Genomic DNA, 25,711 nt, shown 5'->3' with positions numbered 1-25,711 from the left:
GAAAAATGCTAATTAATTTTTTCCATTAGAAAATCGTGAAACGAAGATTTCACTTTTGAATTTTCGTCTCCTTGTGCCGTCTCTTTTCTGGCAGCGGGAATGTTCCTCCATCAGCAGCAAGTGCATGCGAGGAGCTGTGTAACCTCCAAAATTGCACAGGTTGACATGGTTGTGCTACGGATTCTGAGCAGCAAACAACTAAGCAGCAGTTTTATTAATATCTTTCACAATCCTGTAGCAAGATAGATTGATAATAACTTGTTATTGCTGCTAGAATACACCTGACATCCCACAGGGACTTTCAGAGTCCCACTTCAGAGCTTTTATAGCTAATTAACATCACTACCTGCATTGTAAGATCTGATTGCTCCGGAGGAAAGTGGTATTAGTCCTTACTTTACAGCTTTCTTTAAAAATGTTTGAGGCATTTGAAAAAGTTCCTGTGTTTGGATCTCACAACGTTCTAAGAGAGTCACGGTGACGGTCCACAACCAGGAAACTTCAGCCAGTGCGAGCAATCGTTTTAGCAGGATCGGTTTTGTAATCCTTCCGTGTCGACGCTCTGGAGGGCGTCGTACTATTTCACGGAGACAAGAGGTGCTCACACGGTAGGAACCCTTCGGGTAGCCCGCACTGTCCACAACCGAAGCATTTCTTTTCTAAAGTCTGACCTGTTGCCTTTGCTGACAAAGTGTTTGGATTACAAATCTTTTCCTGATGCATTAGTATTCCTTGTTGCAGTGTAAATCAGCTCCTATTTTAAGTAAGTATTTTGTGAACTATTTCTTTGTACACATAAAAAATCCAGCCTTCATTTAAGTGATGTTATCTATCTCCGTCTTAAAGAAGCAATAAAAATATTGCATTGAACTGCTCTATGCCGAGCATTGGAATTGAACGATGGTGTAGCATATGTGAGAACCAAGGCTTATAGATCATTTCAGGTTTTGCTCTTTCTGTGATATGAGGGTGTTTCTTTCCTTCTCTCTCTCTCTCTTTATGTCTGTGTATTGTTCGTTTTGTTGAATTTGTATATTGTGTTTAGTTTTATCTCTTTTCAGGATAGAGAACTATTCTGTTTCACACAGAATTTGAAAGCCAAAACCAACTTTATCCACTCCTCCAGATAAGTCCATAGTATACAGAAATGCCTGCAGAAAACAACCGTACGCACATTTTCAGGTTTCTGGCATAGCAAGAGTAGAGGATGGCACACTGTACAAAAGCAAACGAATCACAGCTCGGGATTTCAATCCGTGGCTGATTCACAGTCAGGATAGTTTGAGGTCACCTGCAGAGACTATATATGAGAAAGTGAGAATGGCTGAAGCGGTAAAACAGTTGCATAATTCAGGGAAGTGCCTTAATCACTTTTTTGACATCACTATTATTTACCAGGATACAAGTCCAGTTCCGTTTGTTACATTCTTTGCAAAGATGGACTGTATGTTTTATCTTGTTTTGAAAATACATCTGTTTTTGTCAGGGAACACAGCCAGTAAGAGCACAGAAATTAAACATATCATTCATTACTGAGCAGAGCTTTCCATCAACTTTAACGTTAAAGATTTCCAATAATTTGGTGGGAGGTTGAAGATCTACGTGTCTATTAGTTTTATGTCACTCTGCTTAGGCTGTTATAAGATGACTCTGAAAAAAAATTAGTTTCTTTGCTTCCAACTTCAGGAGTAAGTTAGGTGGACCAACAGGAATAGACCCTGATTTTGTTAGGATGCAGCACATTTGTTTAACAACTCTCAGTCAAACATATACATCATCCATGGAAACCACCTTCTGCAGCCTAACTGAACACTTACCACAGCAAGGAGTACTGGAGAGGAGCAGGTGGATGGATGCCAAAAGGCAAGCATGACATTTCAGCAATTGGATGTGTGCTTTATTTGTAGGAGCAGTCTTCCTCCAGACTTACATGGTAAAAACAATTATGGGAGTGACAGTCTTGCTCCTGGTTTACTCTCCACTTGCATGACTTGATTCTGTGTGATGCTGGGAGCCTGCCTACCACCAACATTGCTGAAAGGTGATCTTCAGCAAAGCCTAGTGTATTTAGCAGTAAGAGGCACCTTCTTCTCTCACCACCGTTTGATCCAGAAGGAATCAGATGATGAAGTAGGTACTCTGCTGTACCCCAGATTGCAGTGCCACGTGATGCGTGATGCATTTTGTGGTGCTCACGGGATAGCAGGGGAAAGGACTACAGCTCTTCCAGCCTCTTCGTGCAATCTTATCTGCCACCAGCCATTTGATGGGTGCTGGTCTCCCAGTACAATGCCTTTGACTGGTACATCAGGTCACTCAACTGGGGGAGAAGACTTGCAGCTCTTGGTCCATTATTACTGTCATTGTCAGTTGTACAACATAGGGGAGTTAGATTCTAGTGACAGACCTGAAAGTAAGAGTCCCCATTGCTCTTCATCTTCTTGAGACTTCTTCACTAGGCTGACATTTAGCCTGAAATGTTCCTTTCCTACTTTGGTTGTTCTCATCATGGAGGCTGTAATCGTCTGAGCGCAAATCCCTGTTTCAGGGTTTGCACCGAGGGACCCGCTTGGCCAAGTCCCCAGAACAATCTCTTCTAGGCCCTGACCTGTGTTTGCTACTTCTCCTTGAACTCTCCTCGACTTACTGTTCTTTTCCTCTCCCAGTGACCCCTATTCCCTGTTTTGTCTCTCCTCTTTGCGTGCTTCCATAATGCCCTTCTATAATTGTAATCTTCTTTTAATTATATTCATTTTCCAACAGAAAAATGGATTTTGAGAAAACATTTTCCTCTTGTTTTTATGCTTGGGATGTAAGCAAACAAAACAGATTTGAATACTTTCTGCCGTTTCCTTCTTTCCAGAAGAATTTTGCCCATTTGGCTTCACCAAAGAAAAATGTTGTCATTACTTTTATCACTAATTGCTAAATGTTAACTCCTATGACTTCCTCACGTTCATCATGAAGAGCCTTGAATAAACTGCCTTATATTTTCACAGTCTGTCCCAGCGGAAAATACGGGAATAACTGTGCCGAGGTCTGTCAGTGCACCGAGAACGGGACGTGCAATCCTATTGATGGGTCCTGCCAGTGTTTTCCAGGCTGGATCGGGACGGACTGCTCTCAGAGTAAGAAAAGTGGTGTTTTTCCGCCTCCGCTTGAAAAGAACGTTTTCCTGTTCAGTGTTTCTGAAAGTTAAAGACAGATTCTGGGAAAATCCCTGAAGTATTACAGCAGCCAGTGCCTTACTCTCTTTATAGCTTATTTCTTTTAATTAATCTAAGTTAGCTTTGGCTGGAATTAATTTCTGCATTTGGAATTTGCAGAAGCCGTTACTAGCTTCTGTTACAGGAAAGGGAGGTCACAAGCTCTTATCAGAAAAGAAAGCTCCATGGTCCCTTTTAATTTCTAGCTGGATTTCCTTTTATTTATTTTTTGAAATCATTTTCTTTCAGCTATTACATTAGAAATTGTTAACCAGTAAATGTTTTCATGTACCAAACCCACAGAATTGAGAAATTAGGCAGCTGAAATCTTTCTATTAAATGTAATTTAATTGTAAAAGTCAATGCGGGCTTGGAGGGATGGAGGATTTCTTCTTGAAAATTGCCCAGGTAGAAGATTGGCATTTGCTGATCCCAAAGTGTCATTTCCTGAGAGCATCCCTTAATTGAAGATAGATCACAGAGGGAACCAATATCCTATCATTCAGAAATGTTACTTCATATTCAGGATACAACTAGCATATTAGACAGCATTCCAGAGTAAAATATATTAAACTTCAAGTGATAAAGTAGGAATCGGATAAAAACAGACGGCTGTAATTTTGCTTTTATTGTGTGTCTTCCACAGGCAGAATATTGCTGTCACTCAAAAACAGAAAAAAAAAAAAGAAAAAAAGACAGAAAGCTCCACAGATTCCTCATTATATTTAGCCATGTAATTGGGAAATGACTGCTAGTTTCTGTTAACCTTGAGAAAAAGGTGTTTTTTCTTACAGAGTGAGGCAGGCCAGTTCAGCAGCAACAATTTCCAGTTTAGCAGGCAGAAGGACTTGGCGATAGCTACTTTGAGTTGTGGATGAACAAAGCGGGAACCTGACCCTTTCCTCGGTTCCCTTCTTGTAAAGAAAGCGTAAATCTCCCAAGGTGAACCTGGCCTCGCACCAGGCTCCTGTCGGCACCTGGCCTCGCTTACCCGCGTCCCGTACTGAGCTATTTCGGTCAGACCTCCCTCCACACCAGTTAACCTGGAATGACCGAGAGACGGAGCTGCAAAGGAGATAATTTTAGTTCCGTCTCCAGAGCCAGTTCTGGAGACACTAACAGACCCTGCGGCTCTGGATTACAAAGGCATTGTAAAAGTATTTCTGGTTGCTCATAACACGGGTACTTTAGGCCAAATCCTGTTCAGCTTTACATTGTGTGAGTTCGGTGACCTTTTGTTTGATTTACGTCATGGCAGGGGTTTTTTGCTATTCATTCTGGCTTTAGAGATGTCTGTCATATGCCAGAAACTTGCATTTATCGCCAGAATTGGAGCCAATGGCACACATGGAAATAGGCACGATTTCTGTACTTTCAGGTTTCCTGGGAACCATGCCTTATTAATTCATGTCTTTAATAGGAAGCAATGGAAAGTGCTTTTTAAAGCAAAAATATAGTTGTTATATTGAAGGGTTATCATCATTTTGGATCTTTTAGTCTGGCACTAATAACTGTAACTTACTGCATTCATTTTTGGAGGGAGGCTTAAAATAACTTTTGAAAATGTATTAATATTGTACTTGTTGAAATATATAATAGACCTGGAGATTTAATTTAATATTAGTTCCATCAACAAAAGCAATCTGATTTTGTGGATGGGAAGTCATACTGTAACAAGTTTTCTTTACATTTCTACGTAATTTGAGTAGCACTCTATGCTTCAAATGAATGTGGTAATTTTAGTAGTTGATTGCATAGCAAAGGTAAACCATGAATAGCCGTGCTTTATTATGCAAGAATTCCAGAATATCAAAAAGAAAATTAAATTACCTCCATATCTTAAAACCCTGCCTAAATTGCCTTCAGAGATAATGCTGGTAAGGGAGAGCGGCTAGAGCACTTAGGGTGATGCAGTGTCGAGGTTCAGTGGCTCTCAGTGCACACACGCAGCGAAGACCCGATCCCACCACCTCACCTGCACGGGGCAGCAATCCCTCGTGCCCGGGCTGGGCAGCGCGGGTGAGGTTGCCGACTGGCACCTGGGTTTGCAAAGCAAGCGTTGGCTTGGAAGAACCGGTCATAGTCTGGGAGTCGCTGCGGCGATGCCAAGCTCTGCAATGCAAAGTTGGGCCTTTGCTGGTGCCTCACAAGTTCTCCCTTTATTGTCGTTCCTCCACAGCACTAACTCAGCACCATTGCTTTTTTTGTCTGCTGACAAATCTTTGTTCTTTTCATAGCTTGTCCCACTGGTTTTTGGGGCCCTGATTGTTTTCATTCATGCAACTGCCACAACGGAGCAATGTGCAGCCCTTACGATGGAGAATGTAGATGTACTCATGGGTGGACGGGGCTCTACTGCACTCAGCGTAAGCCTTGCAGGGACACTGTTGTGCCAGGGAACCTGTCAAAGTATGTGCTGCTACCTCGTGTCTCTTCCAAGCATTGCAGCCTTCCCTCTTAAACCATCTGCTTCTTACTTGTGATAACTTCGTGCCACCCCGAAGAAAATAGCCCTGAATCTTTTCAAGGTTTTTTATGCCTTTGGCACTCGATAAAGGAGGGACTGACCATTTAGATTATTGATTCATTTGCACAGTCTACGTCCCTGCTTGTTAAAGCCCCAGTATATGTAGTCTGATTTAGGAAAATGTCTGAGATTTCTCATCCTACTAGTGCCAAATTATCAGCACTATACAAAAGCGCAGATACAATTCTGGTGAGCCTGTTAAGAAGGCTCTTTCGCTTGTAAGTAATCGATTGATCTCTGGCCTTTCAGAGAGTTTCTGTTTAGCCATCTTCTTTCTCTTCCTGAAAATGTAGTTTGTATAGATGGGTCAAGTTTTCGTTCTTCTGAAACACTTAAGAGGCAATTCCGTGAGATATGAGAAACACTACTGCAAGAAAATTGGCTGTCCTAGTACCTCTGCATTTAGATGATCAAATAAATGTTATTAAATATACAGAGGCTGAAATTCCATAGATTTATAGGCCTATATATTTTGTGCTGATAACGCATCTGAGTTTGTGTTTCAGCTTATTTCTTCGTCTTTCCTTATTCTGATTCCTGAAAGGTTGCCCAGCTGCTTTTTATGGAAAAAACTGTGCCAATGTTTGTCAGTGTCAGAACGGAGCAGACTGTGACCACATCACTGGCCAGTGCACGTGCAGGACTGGATTTACAGGCAAACAATGTGAGCAAAGTGAGTAGCAACTTGACTTCATTATTCTGTTTCTCTGGGGGATGTGTATCTCAGAATTCTTTGCAGAAATAGGCTTTTAAATGAGGTGTTGATGTCGGCAAGACAGTAACCCCAGTCACCTTATATAATCCATAGGGAGAAGAAGGCATCTCTGGAAAGCCAGACAGTCTGTTTAAGCATAGAGAAATATAGTGAATCCTCTGCAAATCAGGCCTTTCCATTCCCAGCCGAAAGTTAGGTGAGGTAAAAGCAAGTCACTGCACCCAGTGCGGGATGGATGTAGCCTTCCAGAACAACTTGTACCTAATTAATAGAAAAACACGACTGCACTGTGCCTTGCGAATGTTGTTGAGAGCAGCAGCAGGCTTCCCCAGGCACGGAGGAAGACACAAGGGTTAAAAGAAAAGTCCTTTCTGCTCTCTGCCTTCCAAGGAACGCTGGGGCTTTCTTGGCTAAGTTGTTGCTCTGTAGATGTGGACCCAATAAAGATTGATCTTTACAATGAAAACAGGTCAAGGGAAAAAATGTTGCTTGCCATTTGTGGAAGGATCTGTGTTTAACTTGAGCAGGGAGCGAGTGTTGAAGAATGAACTTCAATTACCTTGCAAGGGTACTGGCAGATCTTACTGTAATTGTTATCAAGGTCTTGCTGGCATATTTCGTGCACCGTGCCATACGGCTTCTTTTAAGAACAAAGAATTAGGGTAGGGGAAACTGTATGTGCTGTAGTTGAATAATTACTTGTTTGTCCAGTATAGTAAATCAAAAGAAAATTCTCACACGCTTACTTGGGTTCTAAATGCCAGGTGTAATCCATCTCACCTTACCAAGGCATTAATTCCACAGGGTTTTGTTCTGGTTTTTGCCAGTAAGGTAATACAGTAACATTCCTGCTAGATTTACAAATGAAAGCTGTAGCTTACTACATGGATCTTTATGGAAGTATTTGTACACAGAACTAAATTCATCAGCATCTTTTCTTCTTCCACATGCCTGCATTCAGCAAAGCGTGTGTTTCAGGACCAAATTCACATGCTCGTGTGGGGATTCCATATGGCACCACTGTAACTCTGTAGCTGGCCAACTTGCTGTGAGTCTGTGTACACCCTCACTGCAACCAGAAACAAAATAGGAAACTAAAAACTTCTGCAGTAGAACTGCTTCGTAGCAGATTTTTATACAAGAAGCTTATAATTTGACCTCTGTACAAAGCCTGAGGCTTTCTTTTCTATCCAAACTATGAAGGTGTTTATTTATTTGTTTTTCTACTAGTTAATCTAAAAGTATCTCTTCATTAAGACTCCTTCCTTCTCCAAATCCTGCTGAATGAGCAATCACACCGCATTGCAGATGAAATGCCTAAATGCAGACAGCATTTCTGTGGTGCAGTCCAAAAATTTTGGCTTTATTCATTTTAAGTAGACTACAGGTTAATATCAGAATGAATATTAATAGTAATACTTTTATTTTGCTGTGATTGGGGACCTGCAGATGAAAGAAAGAGATACAACTTTAATATGCACTGCAAATTGTTATACAGACACTGGCTACTGTTCATTACTTAATATTAAATTTTGGCTACTAGAAGTTACTTAGAGACCAATGTTGAGAAGGCATCATCAAGCTATGCAAAACATATGCAGTGACACACAAGAAGTCATATCTTAAAGCAAACTGTACATATTCTAAAGAATCATAGCAAGTGTGCATGCATTCAATAATGCTTCCTCTCCATAGAAATAAGTGGGAAGTGACAGAAGTTGTTTCTTTGAATTTATTATTGAATAGTGCCTCAAGAAATATAGGAAGCTGCCTACAGATTTATTGTAATAGCCCATCATGGTAATTGTATGAATAAATTTCTCAGCTGAACATTCAATCACTTTGTCTTTGATAGAAAGACAGAATAGAAATTCCTTCTATACTAGGAAGCCTAATACAGAAGCAGAGAGAATCAGACCATTCAGATGCTCAATTCTGTAATTCCACCTACAATGTTCGATCCACCTTCTAGCACTAGTAGGGAGAAGTATGAAAACATGCAGGATTTGTTTGGTAAAAGTCTCTTGTGTTTATATGAAAGTACGTTAAAACTTTTCTTTGCAACTCCCCCCGTGGAAAAAAATAAATGCCGAGTTGGTGGAGAACTCTGTGCTCTCTTGAGGTGGTGTCTGCAGCTTCTGAGCTCATGCCCTGTTAAATTCTCTACACTTGTAACATATACCAAGCCTTTGAAAGTCTCTGTATGTGTTACTGGTTTCATCCCTGTGAAGTCTTGCATGACTTTTCCAGAAAGTTACAGCTTCGTAATTAATTCCCCAAATTGTACATGAAATACATTTATCTCCTGCTTTAAAATAATAATAGTCTAACACTAGCTTGTTATCCTAGAGACGCGGAAACCAGGGAGACATTTCTACTGAATTTGCCATGGCAAGCATTTCACCCACTTCCGAAAAAAGTAGAATTCTTTCCAATCTTTTTCTTTGGCTTCCCAGAGTGCTCACCAGGAACATTTGGTTACGGTTGCAAGCAACTATGTGAATGCATGAATAATGCTACGTGTGACCATGTCACAGGTACTTGCTACTGCAGTCCAGGCTTCAAAGGAATCCGATGTGATCAAGGTACAGTGAAATTCCATCAGTAAAATCTCTCTCTCTTTCTCTCTCTCTCTTTTTCTTTCTCTCCCCCTCCAACGATGTGCTTGCTTTAAAAAAATGGTATTTCAAAAATGAAATGCATGATTCAATTTACAGTGTGTTATGAATTACTTTTAACAGCGGCTCTTATGATGGAAGAATTAAACCCCTATACTAAAATTAGCCCTGCTCTTGGATCAGAGAGGCACTCAGTGGGAGCAATCATTGGAATTATTATTCTCCTTCTAATTATTATGGTCTTGCTGGCACTGTTTGTGTGGTATCGACGGAAACAGAAGGAGAAGGGCCATGACATGCCAAGTGTATCTTATACTCCAGCCATGAGGATGACTAATACAGATTACTCACTTTCTGGTAAGGGTCTTTTTATGTTAATCAAATATAGACTCATATTCCTGTATGTTGGGGAAATATAAGCTTCTGTGATGTATAACATGCGTTACTGAGCCTCAAAAATAATGACACTTCTGTTCTGCCCTTGAGTACCATGATCTTTTAACACTTAACAGGGACAGGAAAGCAAAAGTAACTTAAAACTGATTGAAGCTGCTCTGTATAGGAAAGTCCACTTAACACCATACAGGACACACCTAGGCAAGAAATATGCTGCATGGAATACATCAACTCCATTTTTTCAAATCAGGTGCATTCCTATTGCAGTGCAGAGAAGTTTCTCTTTTGTGATACCTTCAGAAGAAGACTTTTTTTGCTTGAGGAATGGGATTGACTGGGTCAATCATAAGGTTTTATTTTTGACTATGTTGCAATTTGTGATTTGAGGCATCCTATTCATTCACTTTCTCCTGTGTACAGACCAGTCCCCATCGTCTAGACAGCTGGTGTGAATTTTCTTCGCAAGAGCTGAGGAAAGCAGGAGAGAGGAAGAGGAAGGCTCCTTAAGAGCAAAAGCTGTCACACTGAGATCACATTTCTTGCTTCTTTCTACCTTCTGCTACTGCTATGGAGGACAGCTTTTCTTGACAGATTGGCTAAACTTTGGAGGATGTGATCTCGTTGTTAACGCTGCCATTCTTCTTCATTCCTCTATGGCCAATATCAGATAGGGTGCCAGACAGCAGACGCCTTTACTTCCTTCTGGTTTCCTCCGATCTGTCTCTAGTAGGCATTTCCTCAGGCTTTGGTGCCCTCTGAGCACCCTTCACCTCTTCACTTCCCTTGAAATGGCTAAAACTGCGAGTCAGAGTAAATACAAGCTCCTGAAATGGGCAGAGGTTGGCCTAGCAGCTCTGCTTTCCCCTTCTGGGGAAAGTTCTGGGCTCCCCAGTTCAAGAAGGATGAAGAGCTACTGGAGAGAGTCCAGTGGAGGGCTACAAGGATGGTGAGGGGACTGGAGCATCTCCACTACGAGGAGAGGTTGAGGGAACTGGGCTTGTTTAGCCTGAAGAAGAGAAGGCTGCGAGGGGACCTTATAAATGCCTACAAATATCTGAAGGGTGGGTGTCAGGAGGATGGGGCTAAGCTCTTTTCAGTGGTGCCCAGTGACAGGACAAGGGGCAATGGGCACAAACTGAGGCACAGGAAGTTCCATCTGAACATGAGGAGGAACTTCTTCCCTCTGAGGGTGACGGAGCACTGGAACAGGCTGCCCAGGGAGGTTGTGGAGTCTCCTTCTCTGGAGATATTAAAAACCCGCCTGGACAAGATCCTGTGCAGCCTACTGTAGGTGACCCTGCTTCGGCAGGGGGGTTGGACTAGATGACCCACAGAGGTCCCTTCCAACCCCTTCTATTCTGTGATTCTGTGATTCTTGCATCACCTTTTGCTTTCTGCTTTCCAGTTTGAGTGCATGAGGCCCAGCCACTTGTTGCTGGCTCTGACTTGGCTTCTGTGCTGTCTGAGGGCAGCATGGCTGGAGCTCCCTCCTGGACTTCCCTGCCCAGGATGCACCTGAAAGGAGCCTCTCCCTCCAAGCCAGCGATATAACTGCCTGGCTACAACTGGGACTTCATCAAGGAGCTTCTCTCGTGGCACCAGGACTTCAGTCCTCATATCAAGCGCACTGTTTCCTGCGATCGTGTATCACACAGCAGGGCTGTCTGCTGAATGCTGTTGACTAAACTCACATTTACACCACTCGGGCCTATACTAGAGCATTCCTTCTTCTGATAGCTGCAAAACAGGGGAAAAAAAATCAGTCTTGGACCTCCTCCCTTTACCTCTTATTTCTGAATTTAACTTTGCAGGCTTTTGCTTAAGCTGCCTGTTTGGGTAAGAAATATATGAAAGTGTTGCCAGAGAGTGCTTGTCTGATCCTTGGCTGGTTTCCAGCACAATTTGGCCTGAAATTTGTCATTTCAACATCATTTGAAGAGCCACACCATGAACACGTAAAAGACAACTGTGGCACATCTCAGCAGCAGCGAGGCTCCGAGTTCCGAGAGAGCAGATCACAGCCGCTGGCACGGAAAACTGTTCTGAACTTTCCAGTGATCCATTTCTTTCATATTGGCACTTTATCCATTTATTTACAAAGCCTGCTACACCTCGTTTATTTCTGTGCTTTTCTAGTTAATGTGTGTGTAACCCAGCACGCTTAAGAGGCACAACTGACAAATTTCAAAATAAGGAGAGGAATATTGCTGAGGTTGGGAGTTCCTGACTGGAGTAATTGAGCTTCTCCTTTCAGACAAGAAAACAAAAATCCCTCCGTTGTTTTTTCTCCGTATTTTACCATGAATGGAGACTTCCCAATTGACCTGACGGTATCCTACTCTGACACTTTGCAAGAAGTCTGAAAAAAGGCCAGTGCTGAGAAAGGATACTCTCGTCCTTTGAAGTTAGCATAGACAGATGACTTTCCTCCTCAGCCACAGAGAGAAAGCCATGACGTTTGAAGACATTGGTAGCCCAGGACTGTCCTTGCAGCCTATGTCTTTGTGGGCATTGCACCTCCCTATACAATGTTCTTCACACTCCTTTCAAGTGCAGCCAACTATCCCAGAGCTCCTGATGCCATATGACACACAAGTACTTGAGGAAAACAAATATTTGGAGGATGGCTGAATTCCTGGATGCATCGTAAATACCTGAGGGCTCACATCCTTCAGCTGCATTGAACCTGGGGTCTCTTCTGGTCCTTGGGCAATGACTGTGAATTTAATTCTTCTCCTTGTGGCATTGCTGCTCTGTGTCAGCTCAGTTTGTAAAAAAACTGAAGTACCAGGTCCTTGCAATCCCAAAGAGCACCAAATCAGTGGTGTTGTACAGGCTTCTCTAGAAAGAAATTGGATAATGTTTCCTTCCTGTTCATCTCAGTCAGTGATGGGGATGCAGAGACTGGGCCTTTTATTTCTTCTTTCTTCTTGCTTCTTTCTTCTGTCTTTCTTTGCCCAGTCCTTGTAGTAATATAAATTTTATCACTTGGGAAGCTGCAGCTGAGCAGGGTCAGCCATCTCTTTCTGGAGGTCACAAGAACAGTTTTCTTCCTGCCTCCCTTGAAAAATTCTTCTATCTGAGCTTGGAGAGGAAGACTAAGAAGTTATAAATCACACTGCTCCATCTTCATCTCGTTATAAATTGTCTGCAGGTATCAGCATTGTTTCCAGATGTGGTCTTTGCTTTAGAGGAGCATTTACAAATTCCATACAAGGGCTTCTGAAAGCTCCCTGCCAAATTCGGACTGTCCTCCAGTACATTCTCCTGCTGAAACTTTCTGCCCATCAGTAACCTTCCCAGTTTTGGCCTTACCAATGCTGTTTTCAGCCTTTCACTTCCACAGAGCAGAAAGACAGCAAAAGGTGTTGACGTGCATCTTCCCCAGCAGAAAATGGGGAGATCGATACTGAGACAAGATCACAGATAAGAAATAGAGACTCATAGCGTGGCTGGATGACCAGAACCACATTTGTGTATATGAGTGCATGTGTCCATTTGTGCGTTGCAGAGGACGCTGAAGGGCAGTAGCAGTATTATAGAGAGGTAACAGGGATGTCTACTTTCACCTGGGCTTTTGTGTGTGGATTAAGGGCAGAATACTATGCAGAGGTACTCATCCAATTAAGATAATCCTATGTAAACCCATGGACTTTGGCAGGAATTCCACCTGAACAATGAGTGCAGTATCGAGCCCTGTATGGGTCGTAATTTTACAGCTAACCTGAATCGCCACTGTTGTTATTTTGCTTGTTTACTCTTGTTAGGGTAGTGGTGGTGGTGTTGTTTCTGAACAGAGTCACATTTGCAGATCCCTAGCTCCTGGAGGCAGTAATTTCTTCCAGCACATTAATTTATTTCTGGAGTGTGCTTTTGGTCTTTATGTCTTCAGCTCTTCCGATGCTGATAATCCGTGCATATGTGTGAAAGAGATTATAAGGAAGGGGAACCCCCTGGGCAGCCCTTAGACTCTGCTGCATTTGCGGATGAAGGATGTGGCAGCAAAACACACACTCTGCCCAGCAGCCAGTGGGAAAGAAAACCACCCAAGCTGGGAGAGCTTAACCACAGCACATAGATCCGAGAGCAGACTTTCCCAAATAAGCCTGAAATCAAAATGGTGCTCCCCAGCATGAGAATGGTACATTTCATCCAACAAAAGATTTTAAAGTCCAAGTTATCTAATTCAAGGAGATGGGGACAGGAGGGAAAGCTTTGTGGTGGTGCTGAAGAGCAGCAGAGATTTCAGGACTTTCACAAAGACTTGGTTATGGTCTGAAGAGATGCTTGAGGTTTTATCAAGGTTTTACTGAACTTTCAGATACGGGTGAATCCTATGCTGAGAGCCAAAACCAAAGCAAAGCTCGATCCAAACAGAGCATCATGGATCCTTCAGCCTAGATAAGACGTTTACAGACATGCTCCTGCAGCTGATGCATAGTAGGAGGTGGCAGAGTAAACCCTCCCGCTTGGAGTCTTCATCCACCCCACTGACACTCTTATGGGTGGCAAAGACCCACAAAAAAAAAGAAACAAGCAGTTCATTTTGTAGCTTGAGACACTGGGGTTTGTATTTACTGCAGAGTGCTTACTTATTCCCTTTTTTCACGGTTGGCCTTGTGCCCAGTTTCCACACTACGCTGTCCCACTGCAGGATGGAGACCAGTGCTCTTTGTGTCACCTCACAGCCCTGGCTTGCAGCAGAAGCTTGGTCTTTCAAGCCACCGAGCATTCTGGCCTTCATCCAGACCTTATGGGTCTTCTGCTGGAGCTCAGCCTCAGGCGTGAGGGGCTTACGGCAGGACTCTGCCGCCATGGATCCCTTTGTAGGACTGATCTCCCCATGTTCACATCAACGTAACCTTTGGGGTTTTTTTGGTTTGTTTTAATTTAAATCATTCCCTTTCTTTTTTAGTGATTCAAGTCTGCTTACTATTCACAGCACAATAATAGTCTCATCCTTGGATGGAGAGGGGTTTTTGTGTTTGGCTTTTTTTTTTTTTTTTTAACTGGGATAGCAGTAGAGTTGAATTTGATGTATTTCCAGCCAGCAGTTATAAGAGCTTCATGAATAAATGTGTAGAAAATGGACTGTGCTATCAAGCTAAATCAGCCTGGGTGGGTACTTAAGTATCGACCAAATGGAACTGTGTAGAAGCAGTAATTCTGAGTATACGGTGCTGCATGCAATGAGGGGAGAAAAGATTTTTGGTGACGCAGACTTATGTGCGAGCTCAGATTCATTAATTCAGTACTGTGCTAAGTAGTAGTGCAGTCTGGTAGACTTTTCCTTCAGCTCATTTCAGGTGCACGAAACAAGCTACGGCCAGATAAGCTGGGTGTGAACTTGCAATGTGTCAGCTGGCTCACGGTAACCGTCGGTACGTGCCCTCTTATCTCGCAGCGAAGGCAGTGGACCGTGCCTCTTCTCCTCTGAGCTAGTCCTTCTTACCTGCAGCTGAGCGAGGGCACGACAGATAAGGGAAGGGGGAAGGCAGAGCTGAGAGCTGGTGTGACTCAGCCATCAACACTCACCTACCAAGCAGAAAGGCATGGATTCAGGTGTCTATATTTAACTGGGACCGCAGGCTGTGAGAAGGGTGGGTGAGCTCTGCTCCCCGGGGAGCCGCCAAGCCCTCATTAGCAGGTTCAGGGCTGTACGTGAGCAGCTGTGTTTGAGATGGGCATAGGCTGATCGCGGTGTTTGGGTCCTAGCCCCACTTCTTATTTGCATACCCCCAGAGATACCTGTTTCTTGTTAATTCTACTGCAAATATCACAGAGTTGTAGTCAGGGGAGATGGCAAAGTCCTCACAGCCTGGCTGCGGGGCTGGGCAGTGGCTAGCTGAAAGAAGTTAAATGCAAAGACTTTAGTCCTGGAATCACATCCTGATCTGAGATAACCTTGTTAGCAATAACCTCGGAAAATAGCTAGAACTAAAAGGCTCTGAACTTGCTACAAAATAGAGCTGACCTCAAAAATTGCTCAGTGTGTTTCAGCAGAAAATAAATGCTCGGTCAGATCTGCATGTGCAGTTTCCTCTCTCAGCTGTGTGCCACAGCACTTCTGCAATGGACACCCTGCAGATAAAACCACTTATCTGAAAGAGGATATTGTGCAGTAAATTAAGCTAAATCTAGATCTCCACAAGATGTCAGCAAAGCAAAGTGCATGTTCACAGGAATGCAAATACAGAGGGCAAGAAGAGGCAGCTGATGGTGACCGGGTGCCCTCCTCCCACAGACAGTGCCAGCCAGGTCCCTGTCCTGCCTCACTCAGCTGCTGCCAACCCTCATTAAAGGTCTCCCACCACAGGGACAAGCAGCCACCCCCACACTTTATTACCCTTTACATGTGAAGGTGTTTCCCATAACTAGCCTTTCTGCCTGCAATTTAAGCCCACAGTTTATTAAAGCTAACTCACTCATTTACTTCTTACAGGGCTTGGCTGCTTAAATGATGCTGCTTCAGTTTAAATTTTTCATCCTTCTTCCGATGGTACTTCAAAATATTTATCAATTTGTTACTAAGCTGGAACCAGCTTGGGATTGATGCTTTCATTAGAACTGCCAGTATAAATATGATGACTTTCTTGGTAAAGAATTTTGTTTGGTAAATGTGTTCATAAGTTAAAGTGAGGAAGTAAATAGATAAAATGTCTTGAAGCGTAACAATGTGACTGCCCAAGTTTCCCTTTCAGTGCTGCAGCTTTCTTGGTTAATAAGCCTTTGCACAAACAGCTATGTAAGATGTTTTGCACTCCTTGGTATGGGTATAGCACCTTGATTTCTAACATTAACTACTGGTTTTCTAACAAAAAAAAGCCTTAATTAACTGTTTCATAACTACAAGAGTTATTCTCATCAGTGGCTCTCACATGTGTTTAAACTAATCATAGAATCAGAAGTTGGGAAAGACCTCTAAGATCGTGAAGTCCAACCATCAAGGAAGAAACTGTGTTGCAGACCACCCGTTTCCTGAGTTTTGCATTTCTTCCCTTACCTGCAAAGCACCTGGACTGTCAGGAATTACTGTTTTAAGATCTTCCAAAAGATAATGCTGTATTAATTAAATATTTTGCTTTTTTGTCTTATACTTAATGCTAATATTCAAGAGCTTCACACCATGATAATGCAGGACAGATTTGATCTGGAGATCTTCTGTAACACTCTGTACTCTAACAAAATGCTTATCAGCTTTCTAAACTTGATTATCTCTAACGTGTTTTCAGTTTCTTGAGAATCATTATGGCTTCCAAAGTATTTTGTGATGACTTGTTTTCTTCCCAGATGTATCTCAAGGTAGCGGCAGTGTACACTGTTTTTCCAATCCAAGCTACCACACTCTCTCATGCGGTGTGACTTCACGCTTCTTTACCAGTAATCTGGATGGAAACAGCTCCAGTAAGGTAGATATTATCCCACCCCACTGTAGCAATGTTCTTATCAGTTCAAGGAAATCAACCAAAGCGATGCCTGTCGGATCCTGTTGTCTGCCAGCATTATTTAGAAATCCAGTGTAGCAGTTCCTGACATTGTAGCTCTAACAGACACAAAAAGTTCTGCTTTCCCCTGTGCGTGGTCACTGGAGTTTCAGCACATGCCTGTCTGGGTCAATAAGCCTCGGTGTCTTAGCAACTATAAGGTATGTTTGCTTCTCCGAAAAGATAAGTAACTAGATAATTGTAACTACATAATTGTAATTATCCATTAATATAACAAAAGTAAATCAATGAAGCATTAAGTCAGTAATCTAACTTTGCTATAGCATGGTTTCCCAGATGAGCAGACACACAAATTTCCCGCTGACACAGACAAGTGGATAGATGCAAGCAGGTATCGAGGGTGCTTCTACGCACTGTTCCCGTCCAGGGGCATTCTGAGAGCTCTGCTGTTACTTAGGGCTCTCCAGCAGAGCTAATCAGGCTGTACTGCTCGAACAGCCAGGAGTACCTTACTTACCACATGTTGCTATTGATTGCCTAGGACCATGCATGGACTACGCTACTACTCAATTCACCGCGTTAGCAATAGATTTATATATGCTAAATGGTAAGACAGCTCTTCCTTTAGAGCCTTGGTAAGCCAAGGTGGGGCAAAAGGTAGGGAGCTGAGGAAAAAGGAAATGCAATTGAGTTCATCAAGGTTGTCAGCTTTAAGAATGGTGGTACTTGCAGGCTGTGTCACCTTAATCCAAATGTAGCTTCGCTAACTGGAAAGCCATGAGAACAAGATTAATGCAAAAAAACCCCGCTATTGTACGAGACAAGGTATGCCAAAATAGTTCTACATGTGCTCCTGTAAGTCATTTCTTGGCTATTAAAAGAAAATCTCATTAAAATGTAATAAAAAGGCTGGCTCCGGAGATTTCTCAGAGAAAAGTTTAGACAGATGTGCAAATATGTTTTCCGATGTAGATGGTCCCCTTGCATCATGCATTTTTGCTCCCCAAATTGAAAGTGCAAATGCTCATAATGTCAAATTTAGGATGAACACCCTGAATGTGGGTCTGGACCACTAATCCTGTTGCAGTAAATTAAATGAATTCAGAAAAGGTTAAAGCAAGCACCTATCCTGGTTTCCCAGCCTGCAGTGCCACCTTGTCACAGAACTACTTCAAATATTAAGCTGCCGAGAAGGCTGAACACCCAAGTGACGCATTTGAACCAGCCTGGAAGCTGCTCACCCTGCTGTAGTGCTGGCTGTCAGTAGCTGGACAGCAGGTTGTCCTGATATTCAAAAAAGAAAAAACAATGGATCTGGTATTCTCAGGGCACTTATCAAAATACGTGGGCTGATATGTCCTTCAGATCTCCCACCACCTGACTTATTCATGAGAATGCTTTGCAGCGCTGAATAGCTGAGGATGGCTAAAAATTTGCTCTTCTGTCTATGCAGTTCTCCAGCCAAGTAAGACAAAAGAGCATATAAAGCCCCTAACGGCTGCCTTAACGAGTTTCATCTCCAAATCAGTCTGTCTGGTGCCATTCCCACTTTCTGCGGGGAAATGTGCACAAGTTGTACTTGGAGGATTCATTTCTTTATAGTGCCAGATGGGGTCACAAAGGAACCAGCGCAGATGCAAAATGAATGGAGGAATCTCCAAACTGCTGAGCCGGAGCCCTGGGTGCATTATCCGTGCTCAAAGGAGATCATGCCTGGAGGCGATGGACTGGAGCCATTCCTCTATCACTTCTTTCAGAGAGACAGCTTGGGCAAAGGTACAAAGAGACAGCAACAGGGAGACGCAGCCCTGCTCCAGTTTGAGAAGCCTTTCTCTCTCGTGTGCTCCCCCTGCCCCTCTTGTCCTCTTCTCTCTTTCTGTGTCTTATTTTGCCTTCTCTCTCCTTTTCCCCCGGTGTTCTCTCCACTCTATTATCTTTCCTGTTTTTTCTCATATCCGCTTTCCTATTCTCTTTTCTCACCCAACTGAACACATGTTATTTCTGTTTTCCTTCCTGCTGTCTCTGCTTTCCTCTCCTGGCCCTGTAGCGGCTCAGCGAGGGTCAGTCTGGCTGCAGGGCACCGAGCACAGCCGTCCTGCGCTGTTGGCTGGGTCTGCTGGCCCTGCTGCCGTGGGCAGTGTGCACAGTGGGGATTGGGCAGGGATGGCTGACAGCAGAAGCTGAAAGGTCCAGCGTTGCACTGAGGACCGCAGTTTGTGAGACAGGTCTGTCTTCCCAAGAAGGGAGCAGTGCCAAGCCTTCCCGCATCTCTTCTAGGACCGAGGGGAAGGTATCTCACCTCCGCATTTCCCCAGACAGACATTTGGCCACTGCGCAGGACCCTGTGCGTGTCCTGAAGGAAAAAACTTTGGAGGTGCTGAGAGACAAGTAGAAGTGGAGGCATTAAACTCCTCCTGGTGTATACAGGACTGGTTAGTTGTGCTAGCAGAGTGCTCAAACTGGAACACATGCAGGCAAGAGCAAGTGGGAGGGTAAGGGGGAGTGTGTGAGAAGAGACTAAAAAAAGGCTTGGCTTCTTTTATCTAGCAAACTGAATGCTGAGAGGAGTATGACTGCCATCTATAAATACAACGAGGTAAACACTAGGAGGGAGAAGAGCTATTTAAGTTAGATCAGAGCTGGCACAAGAACAAATGAGGATGAACTGGCCATGAACGCGTCGAAGCTGGAAATTAGATTTCTAACATCAGATCAGTGAGATTTTGGAATAGCTTCCCAGTAAGACTAATGGGACAAAGAAATCTGATTACTGTTCAAATGGAGCTTGATCAGCTCTCTAAGTGATTATATGCCTGGGTGTTTGCAGTAAAAGGCGGCTGGACTCAGAGCCTCGGTGCTCAGCACCCTTCCAGTCCTGTGTCCCTAAAGCCTGCTGCGGCTGCCAGCAGGTGTTGGCAGGGCCGAGCTTTGTTGCTGGGCGAGGTCCTGGAGAACGGCTCTGCATCTCGGGGGTTCCGGAGGAGGCAGAGGCTCCTGAATCTCAGCGGAAGCTTTGAACTACCAGCTCTTGCTAGAAGTAAATGCGCTTCCCAACTGAGTGAGCTTGCAAAGTCAGCTCTGCTGAAATGCTGGCCCCAACGAAGTCAACAGATATTTTACTATTAGTTTAAGTGAAGCCAAAATTTCACCTTTGCCCGTTAGCTCCTATAAGTAGGTTTTGCCTCTACCCTTATGACATGTGCAGCAGCAAATAATAACGATGCTGCAAGTTACCAAGGAGTATCATACATGAACTAAGGTGAAATTGTGCCACAGAATTACTGCACTAAAATTTTCCAAAGTAGATAAACGGAGGTACAGACCTACCTCTGTACCCGTGTCTGCACATCAGAGCTCTCGCTGCTGGAGTTAGAGACCAGATTTTCAAACGCTGAGGCCCTGTTTTGCTCAGAGGGAACTCGGAGGGACCATTCACGGAACCACTCTCAGAGCTTCACTGCCAGCTCTATATTTGAGTTTTTGAATTGTGCATGAATGTAGGAATGTATCTCACTTTTACAAAAGGCTGCAAAAGTTTGTGAAGAATACTGTGTATAAAGCATGAGGCTGCTGCGCTGGTGCGTCACAAGCAAATGGAGGACTCTCACCTTAATTCCTCCCTCACTCCCTACCGAAGGAGAACAGCATCGCAGCTAGAGCCCAGGTGTTGCTGGTTTCTACAGCCATCATAAAAATCGAGTGCTATTAGATATCTTGGATTTTTAAAACCAGCAGATTCACATCTATTAAAGGAAATTCTAATTTCTACCAAAGGCTGCACATAAAATTAGAAACTGCAAAATAGAGGACACTGGAAATGGTCTGACTGGATGTCACCCAGATAATAAAAAGGAATTCAACCACAGAAAGCGTCATTAAAGTACCTTTGACTACATCTTGCTCAAGAAAAAGGAAGATTGCAAATATAGAATGGCTGCAGAGTGTTCAGTATGTAAAACTGAGAAACATGGGCTTGGACCATGGAAGCCTGAAGTCAGGAGTCAGGGAATTTAATGGCAAAACTCTTACCAATTGCTCTTCTGGGGGACAAAGGTGTGATGGAGCTCCCGCCAGCACCTCTCTGCCTAATGCCTTGGACTTCTTAGAAAATCTGAGCACTGACAAATGGCATGTTGGTGACCGACTTGCCACTGTGATCTATCCAGCTGTTTTAGATGGGCGGGTAATGACTTCACTTTACTCATGCTAGTATCTCGTTGATCTTAAAGGAAAAGTTGCCAGATATGAGGTAGTTTTAACCAAACTGCTAAAATTAGAAGCTACAATTTTTAGTGGATAAATTTACTATGAAGTATTTTTTCCCCCAGAAAAGCAATTTTGCTTCACAGTAGAAACTGAAGTATCTTCTAACTTAAAAAAAATGTTAACAAATTATAGTGTGTTAAGAAATGATAGTAGCACAGAGACAGCTATAATCACATTTCTTCGTAATTACTACATTCTGAAAAACTTAGAACTGTCCCCAAATCATTTCATTAAAAAAATCAATTCTAGCCCACAGCTCTTCACGCCACATTTTAGGTTTGTGAGCTGATTTATAAATCCTGCAAAAACATGGCTTTTAATAGAAACGCAAAGACTTTAATAAATGTCATCTAAGTGGTGCAGCTGGATTGAAAAATCAGCATTCACGTTATTGCTGCAAGTTTTGAAATGAAGAAGAAAGCCGTGGGGTCCGCTGGTGGCAGCTGACAGTGCCGTTAGTGGGGCTGCGCTGATTTACAGGGGCCGAGTGTAGGGCCAGGAGCGCCGGCTTCCTTCCTCTGTGGCCACATTACAAACCCATCTGCTCTCCGTCGCCTTGCCCTTGCCGCTTTGCTCCGACTGCCCCATCCATTCGTACCGCGTATCTGCTGGCAGCGTTTATGTGCCCAGTTTTGGGGGAGCACAAGGAACTGCTGAATGACAAAGAAATGACTCCTGCGTTGTCAACTGGGAGACGCCAGATGCGCAGCCCGTGCTGGGAGCGAGGAGGTGCAGTCACAGCCACTGCTCTCGGGCAATGATTGCTCTAGAAATAATGCAGGCAACCAGCTTTATCCACTCTGTCTGTGCTCTGGGCATGTCCTTGAGGAGAGTGGCTGCTGCAAAGGTGCCTAATGAGCTGATGACACGTTACCTTAGTGGGAATATAGAGAGACAGAAAATGCGAAGGAACAGAACGAGGCACTAGACACAGCGATCTCCATGCTGCGGGTGCTGTCTGATGTGAGATTCATGGGCTGTGGGGCCACCAGGGACCGTTGCGATCATCTGGCTTCACTTCCCGCACTGCGCAGGGCACAGAACCGCCCTGCGTTAATGCTGCGCTCAAGGTCGGCGCTGGTGGCTCAGCAGCAGGGTCCCAGCGGGAGGGGACAGTCCCAGGGGTGGCTGTGGCACTGGCGCAGTGAGTAGTCAATAGGACTGTGAAGGTGGGTGAAGATACCTGTGGGGTCTGGCTGTAGGTGCTGAGTACCAGCGGGGATTTTATATCCCAGTAGACTTCAACACACCAGTGAGGGGGTTTTTTGTTCCAAGTCTAAAACCAATTATGAAAGCTAAGCAAATTTTAATGAGAGATCAGGAAAAATGAAAAGTTGTGGTAATTTTGAATGTTTCAGTTTTAACCTCCTTTATTGTTAAGCATTTTCTTGTAAATATGGTAAAACAGCAGAGCTGAACCTTCTGAAACAGAGGCAGGAGGCTTTCCAGTTCGGAAGCAAACTCAGGAGAGCAACAATGGCTTTATAAATTTAATTTTTCAGAAACAGGGTTGGGATTTGCTCTTGAACTGACACTTCCTGAGGACCAGCTGTACTTTCAGCAGGTGCAGCTTTCAGGTCGAGGTGGAGAACTCAGCAGCTTTAGCATCTACAGTGATTCACAGACCCTCCTTCCTGGGACTCACCTGATCACCGTAGGCTTTGGAGAGCCACTTTTGCCGTGATGCCCCAGTCTAGTGGAGCCGTGCACCCCCAAAAAGTCAGCCCCTCTCCTTTTGCTGACCGCCATAAGAGATGCTCCAGCAAGCTCACTCCAGGTCTCCAAAGTCCTCACCCCTCAGGCAGATGCTGTGCTAGCCCCTTGACATTGTGCTTAAGCGTTACCTAGCTCAAGTGAGGCTCCTGCAAGTGGCAGAAAAATCAAGAGCATATTGACACATGTGCTTAATACGATAGCAGCCTTCTCCAGACGGTACCATGCCGGTGGCGCCGGCTGTGCCCGGCCACCCCTCTCCAGCCGTGCCCGGGGCACGCGGAGGGTCCCAGCGGCCACGCTGCAAGCGGTGTTTTTCCAGCAGCAGCATCTGGATGGCAGCCCTGGACTCCTCTCCGATTCTGCTGGCAGATCTGCACGGGGCTCTAGGCTTCGTTATTGCCAATGTTATTTTCCTTGAATTGAGAGAATTCCTGTAGCCGTTACTTAACCAAACACACAGATGCATTAGCAAACCCCCTTCATTCCAAGGAGCTGCTGTCTGCATGCTGATGTAGGTGGTTTGGAGCCATCCATCTTCACTAGTTATTCTGCAGGGGCCAGCTTGTCACTCCATGTACACAGGCATCTGAGTCGTGATCACCGGTTGCTCAAGGAAATCCTGTGTTTTCCAGCATGCTTGTGTTCATTGCTTGGTGACGTGACTTTCCTTTGTGATTTTCCCTAATGCTAGTGAACAACTGTCAAATTCATGCAGAGAAAGAACTGAAATGGCGAGGCCGAGGTAACAGTCATCTCCCATCTTTATTCGCGACATCACTGGGCTGAAGGCTTGGGTGGGAACTGTCTGGTTATTTCAGCATTAACCCATTATCATACTTTTTGAACAGCTCAGTAGCAAAATCCTTGACAGAGAAACTGCAGACTGGAGACCCTACAGCTATCTGAATGAACTAGGTCAGTAATTTTTAAACAATTTAATCACTTCAGTAGACTTTAGAGCAATTCCAAATCCAAATCAGCCTTTCATAAAGGCATTAACAATAATGAAGAATATTGCTGTTGTCTTTCTTTCACAATCAGCATTGCCAGTAGTGAAAGACGGAGAATTGAAAATTGTTTCCTTTGCCACAAACCGCAGCTGGGAAAGCAGAGTCAATATTCATTCTAGCATCCCCTGCTAGGTTGCTTGGTTGAATCACTATCATCTACTCTATAAACGTTTTTTTAAAGACTAGCTTAAAACATTAAAAATTCAAATCTGTGATTTTTTTTTTTCTTTCATGCTTAATAAAGTTTAGCCCTAAATACTGGCATCTTGCTAAAACTGTGGAGCCTCTGGTTGGAGCTGGAGCGTGCGGCACACACTATTGGCTCCGAATTAATCATACAGTGGCCATTTTTCAGGCAAGTGCAAACAAGCCTAGAGTGAAGTCCAGTTGCCCTTTCTGAGTTTATTCTCTCTGGCGTCAGTTTTTTAGCAGCTCTTATCTGAAAACCTGTCCAGATTTAGTGCTTTGGATGCTATTTGTTTTCCTATCTGAGCACTTGGAGTTTAGCTTGTCAATGGCAGAAAGCATTTGCCCTTTCCTTTACTGGGATTACTAATATCTTACCAAAAATACACAGTATGAGGGAAAGTGCAGTATTAAGTGGTATTACGGGATTTTTAAGGTCAACTATCTCACATGGCAAAGGAATGAGCATAGGGCACCACCAGGCATCACATCTTGTCACTGCTCTTTTGGTCACACCATGCCTTGCTCCAAAGATCAAGTCCTCCCTGCATCAGGAAAATCACAAAACTGTCGCGCTTCAACGCAAAGCCTTTTCCATCGTTAGCAACCATTAATGTTTGCTTCTCTCTACTACGCTGCAGAACCGCTGTTGTGCTTAACTGTACGTAACGTGGAGAGTTGGGGGTGGTGAGGATTTCCAAATGCTCCTCGAGTTAATTTTCCTTTTACCACTTTACTGCTTTGCTCACTAGCTATATTTGCTTTTAGCTCACGGTGCCCTGAATGCTCTATGTGCCACATTTGTCCTGCATTCATGCGTTGTGTTTTACCAGCAGAAGCAATGCTAAATGCCTTTGCAGTAAGAATGATGTAGAAGTGATAAATACTTTAGCTCAAAAGTCTCCAGCAAAACAGTCACAATGTCTTCCATGGCATTTCACGTCCCAGATACTTTTTTTTTCTTGTTTTTTTTCAAAATGTCTTTTTCACACTAATTGATAAAAATTAGATCCTTTTTTCTTCCCTTTCAATACTAAAATTAATGCTTGCTTATGCAAACTTCCATAATGCTGAATTCTTGCTCGGATTGAGGCCATTTTTACATGAAACTGTAACATGTTTTCATTTCATGGTGTTACTTTTGTGAAATAAAAGTTGTAGATTCCACTTACATGTGCAAATTTCAGAAGAAAGCAAAAAATTTCAATTTTGGATTACAGATTTCAAATAGAAGTGAACCCTAATAAGGTCACATAGGGGATCTTGACCTGTAAATCACGGTGTGCACGGAAGTACCAAAGAGTTCAGAGCTGCACCACCTTCTCATCCCACCATTAGCCTCAGCTTTTGTGGCACAGATGCTCAAGCTCACGTGTTGGAATAGCAGCCAAGTATTGTCCATGGATTCTGTTAAAATAGGAGTGGACAACACCTCTGTTGTGACCCATGAAATATTATAGAGAATAGATGTGTAAGGAGTGAGCTAGAGGCAGAAAAGAGGACTTAAAGGGAAATTGAAGAGAAATCTGTAACGGATGGAAAACCCTAGCCCCTCCTGGTCACCTCCCTGGTTGTTCAGCCAGCGACTCCTCCAGCTGAGGCGATGGTCCCAAAGGACAGGCTCTG

At 43.7% G+C, this 25,711-nt stretch overlaps 1 protein-coding gene across 12 annotated transcripts in view; it reads left to right on the top strand.

Annotated features, from left to right (window-relative positions):
• MEGF11 (multiple EGF like domains 11) overlaps window positions 1–25,711 on the top strand; it is a 283,040-nt gene that overhangs the window by 241,153 nt on the left and 16,176 nt on the right. For 5 of the 12 annotated variants that reach the window (XM_075431915.1, XM_075431917.1, XM_075431914.1 and 2 more), the window contains 5 exons: window positions 3,000–3,128; window positions 5,444–5,572; window positions 6,278–6,406; window positions 8,905–9,033; window positions 9,190–9,423. In XM_075431915.1, the coding sequence (XP_075288030.1) occupies window positions 3,000–3,128; window positions 5,444–5,572; window positions 6,278–6,406; window positions 8,905–9,033; window positions 9,190–9,423 (750 nt within the window). Of the gene's footprint in view, window positions 1–2,999; window positions 3,129–5,443; window positions 5,573–6,277; window positions 6,407–8,904; window positions 9,034–9,189; window positions 9,424–16,752; window positions 16,872–23,737; window positions 23,805–25,711 lie in introns of all 12 variants that reach the window. The other 7 variants (XM_075431922.1, XM_075431923.1, XM_075431921.1 and 4 more) reach the window with 4 other exon arrangements.

This window comes from Opisthocomus hoazin, chromosome 10 (genome assembly GCF_030867145.1).
Source record: "Opisthocomus hoazin isolate bOpiHoa1 chromosome 10, bOpiHoa1.hap1, whole genome shotgun sequence".
In the NCBI taxonomy this organism is placed as follows: domain Eukaryota; kingdom Metazoa; phylum Chordata; class Aves; order Opisthocomiformes; family Opisthocomidae; genus Opisthocomus; species Opisthocomus hoazin.
This window is presented reverse-complemented; position numbering and strand designations above follow the sequence as displayed.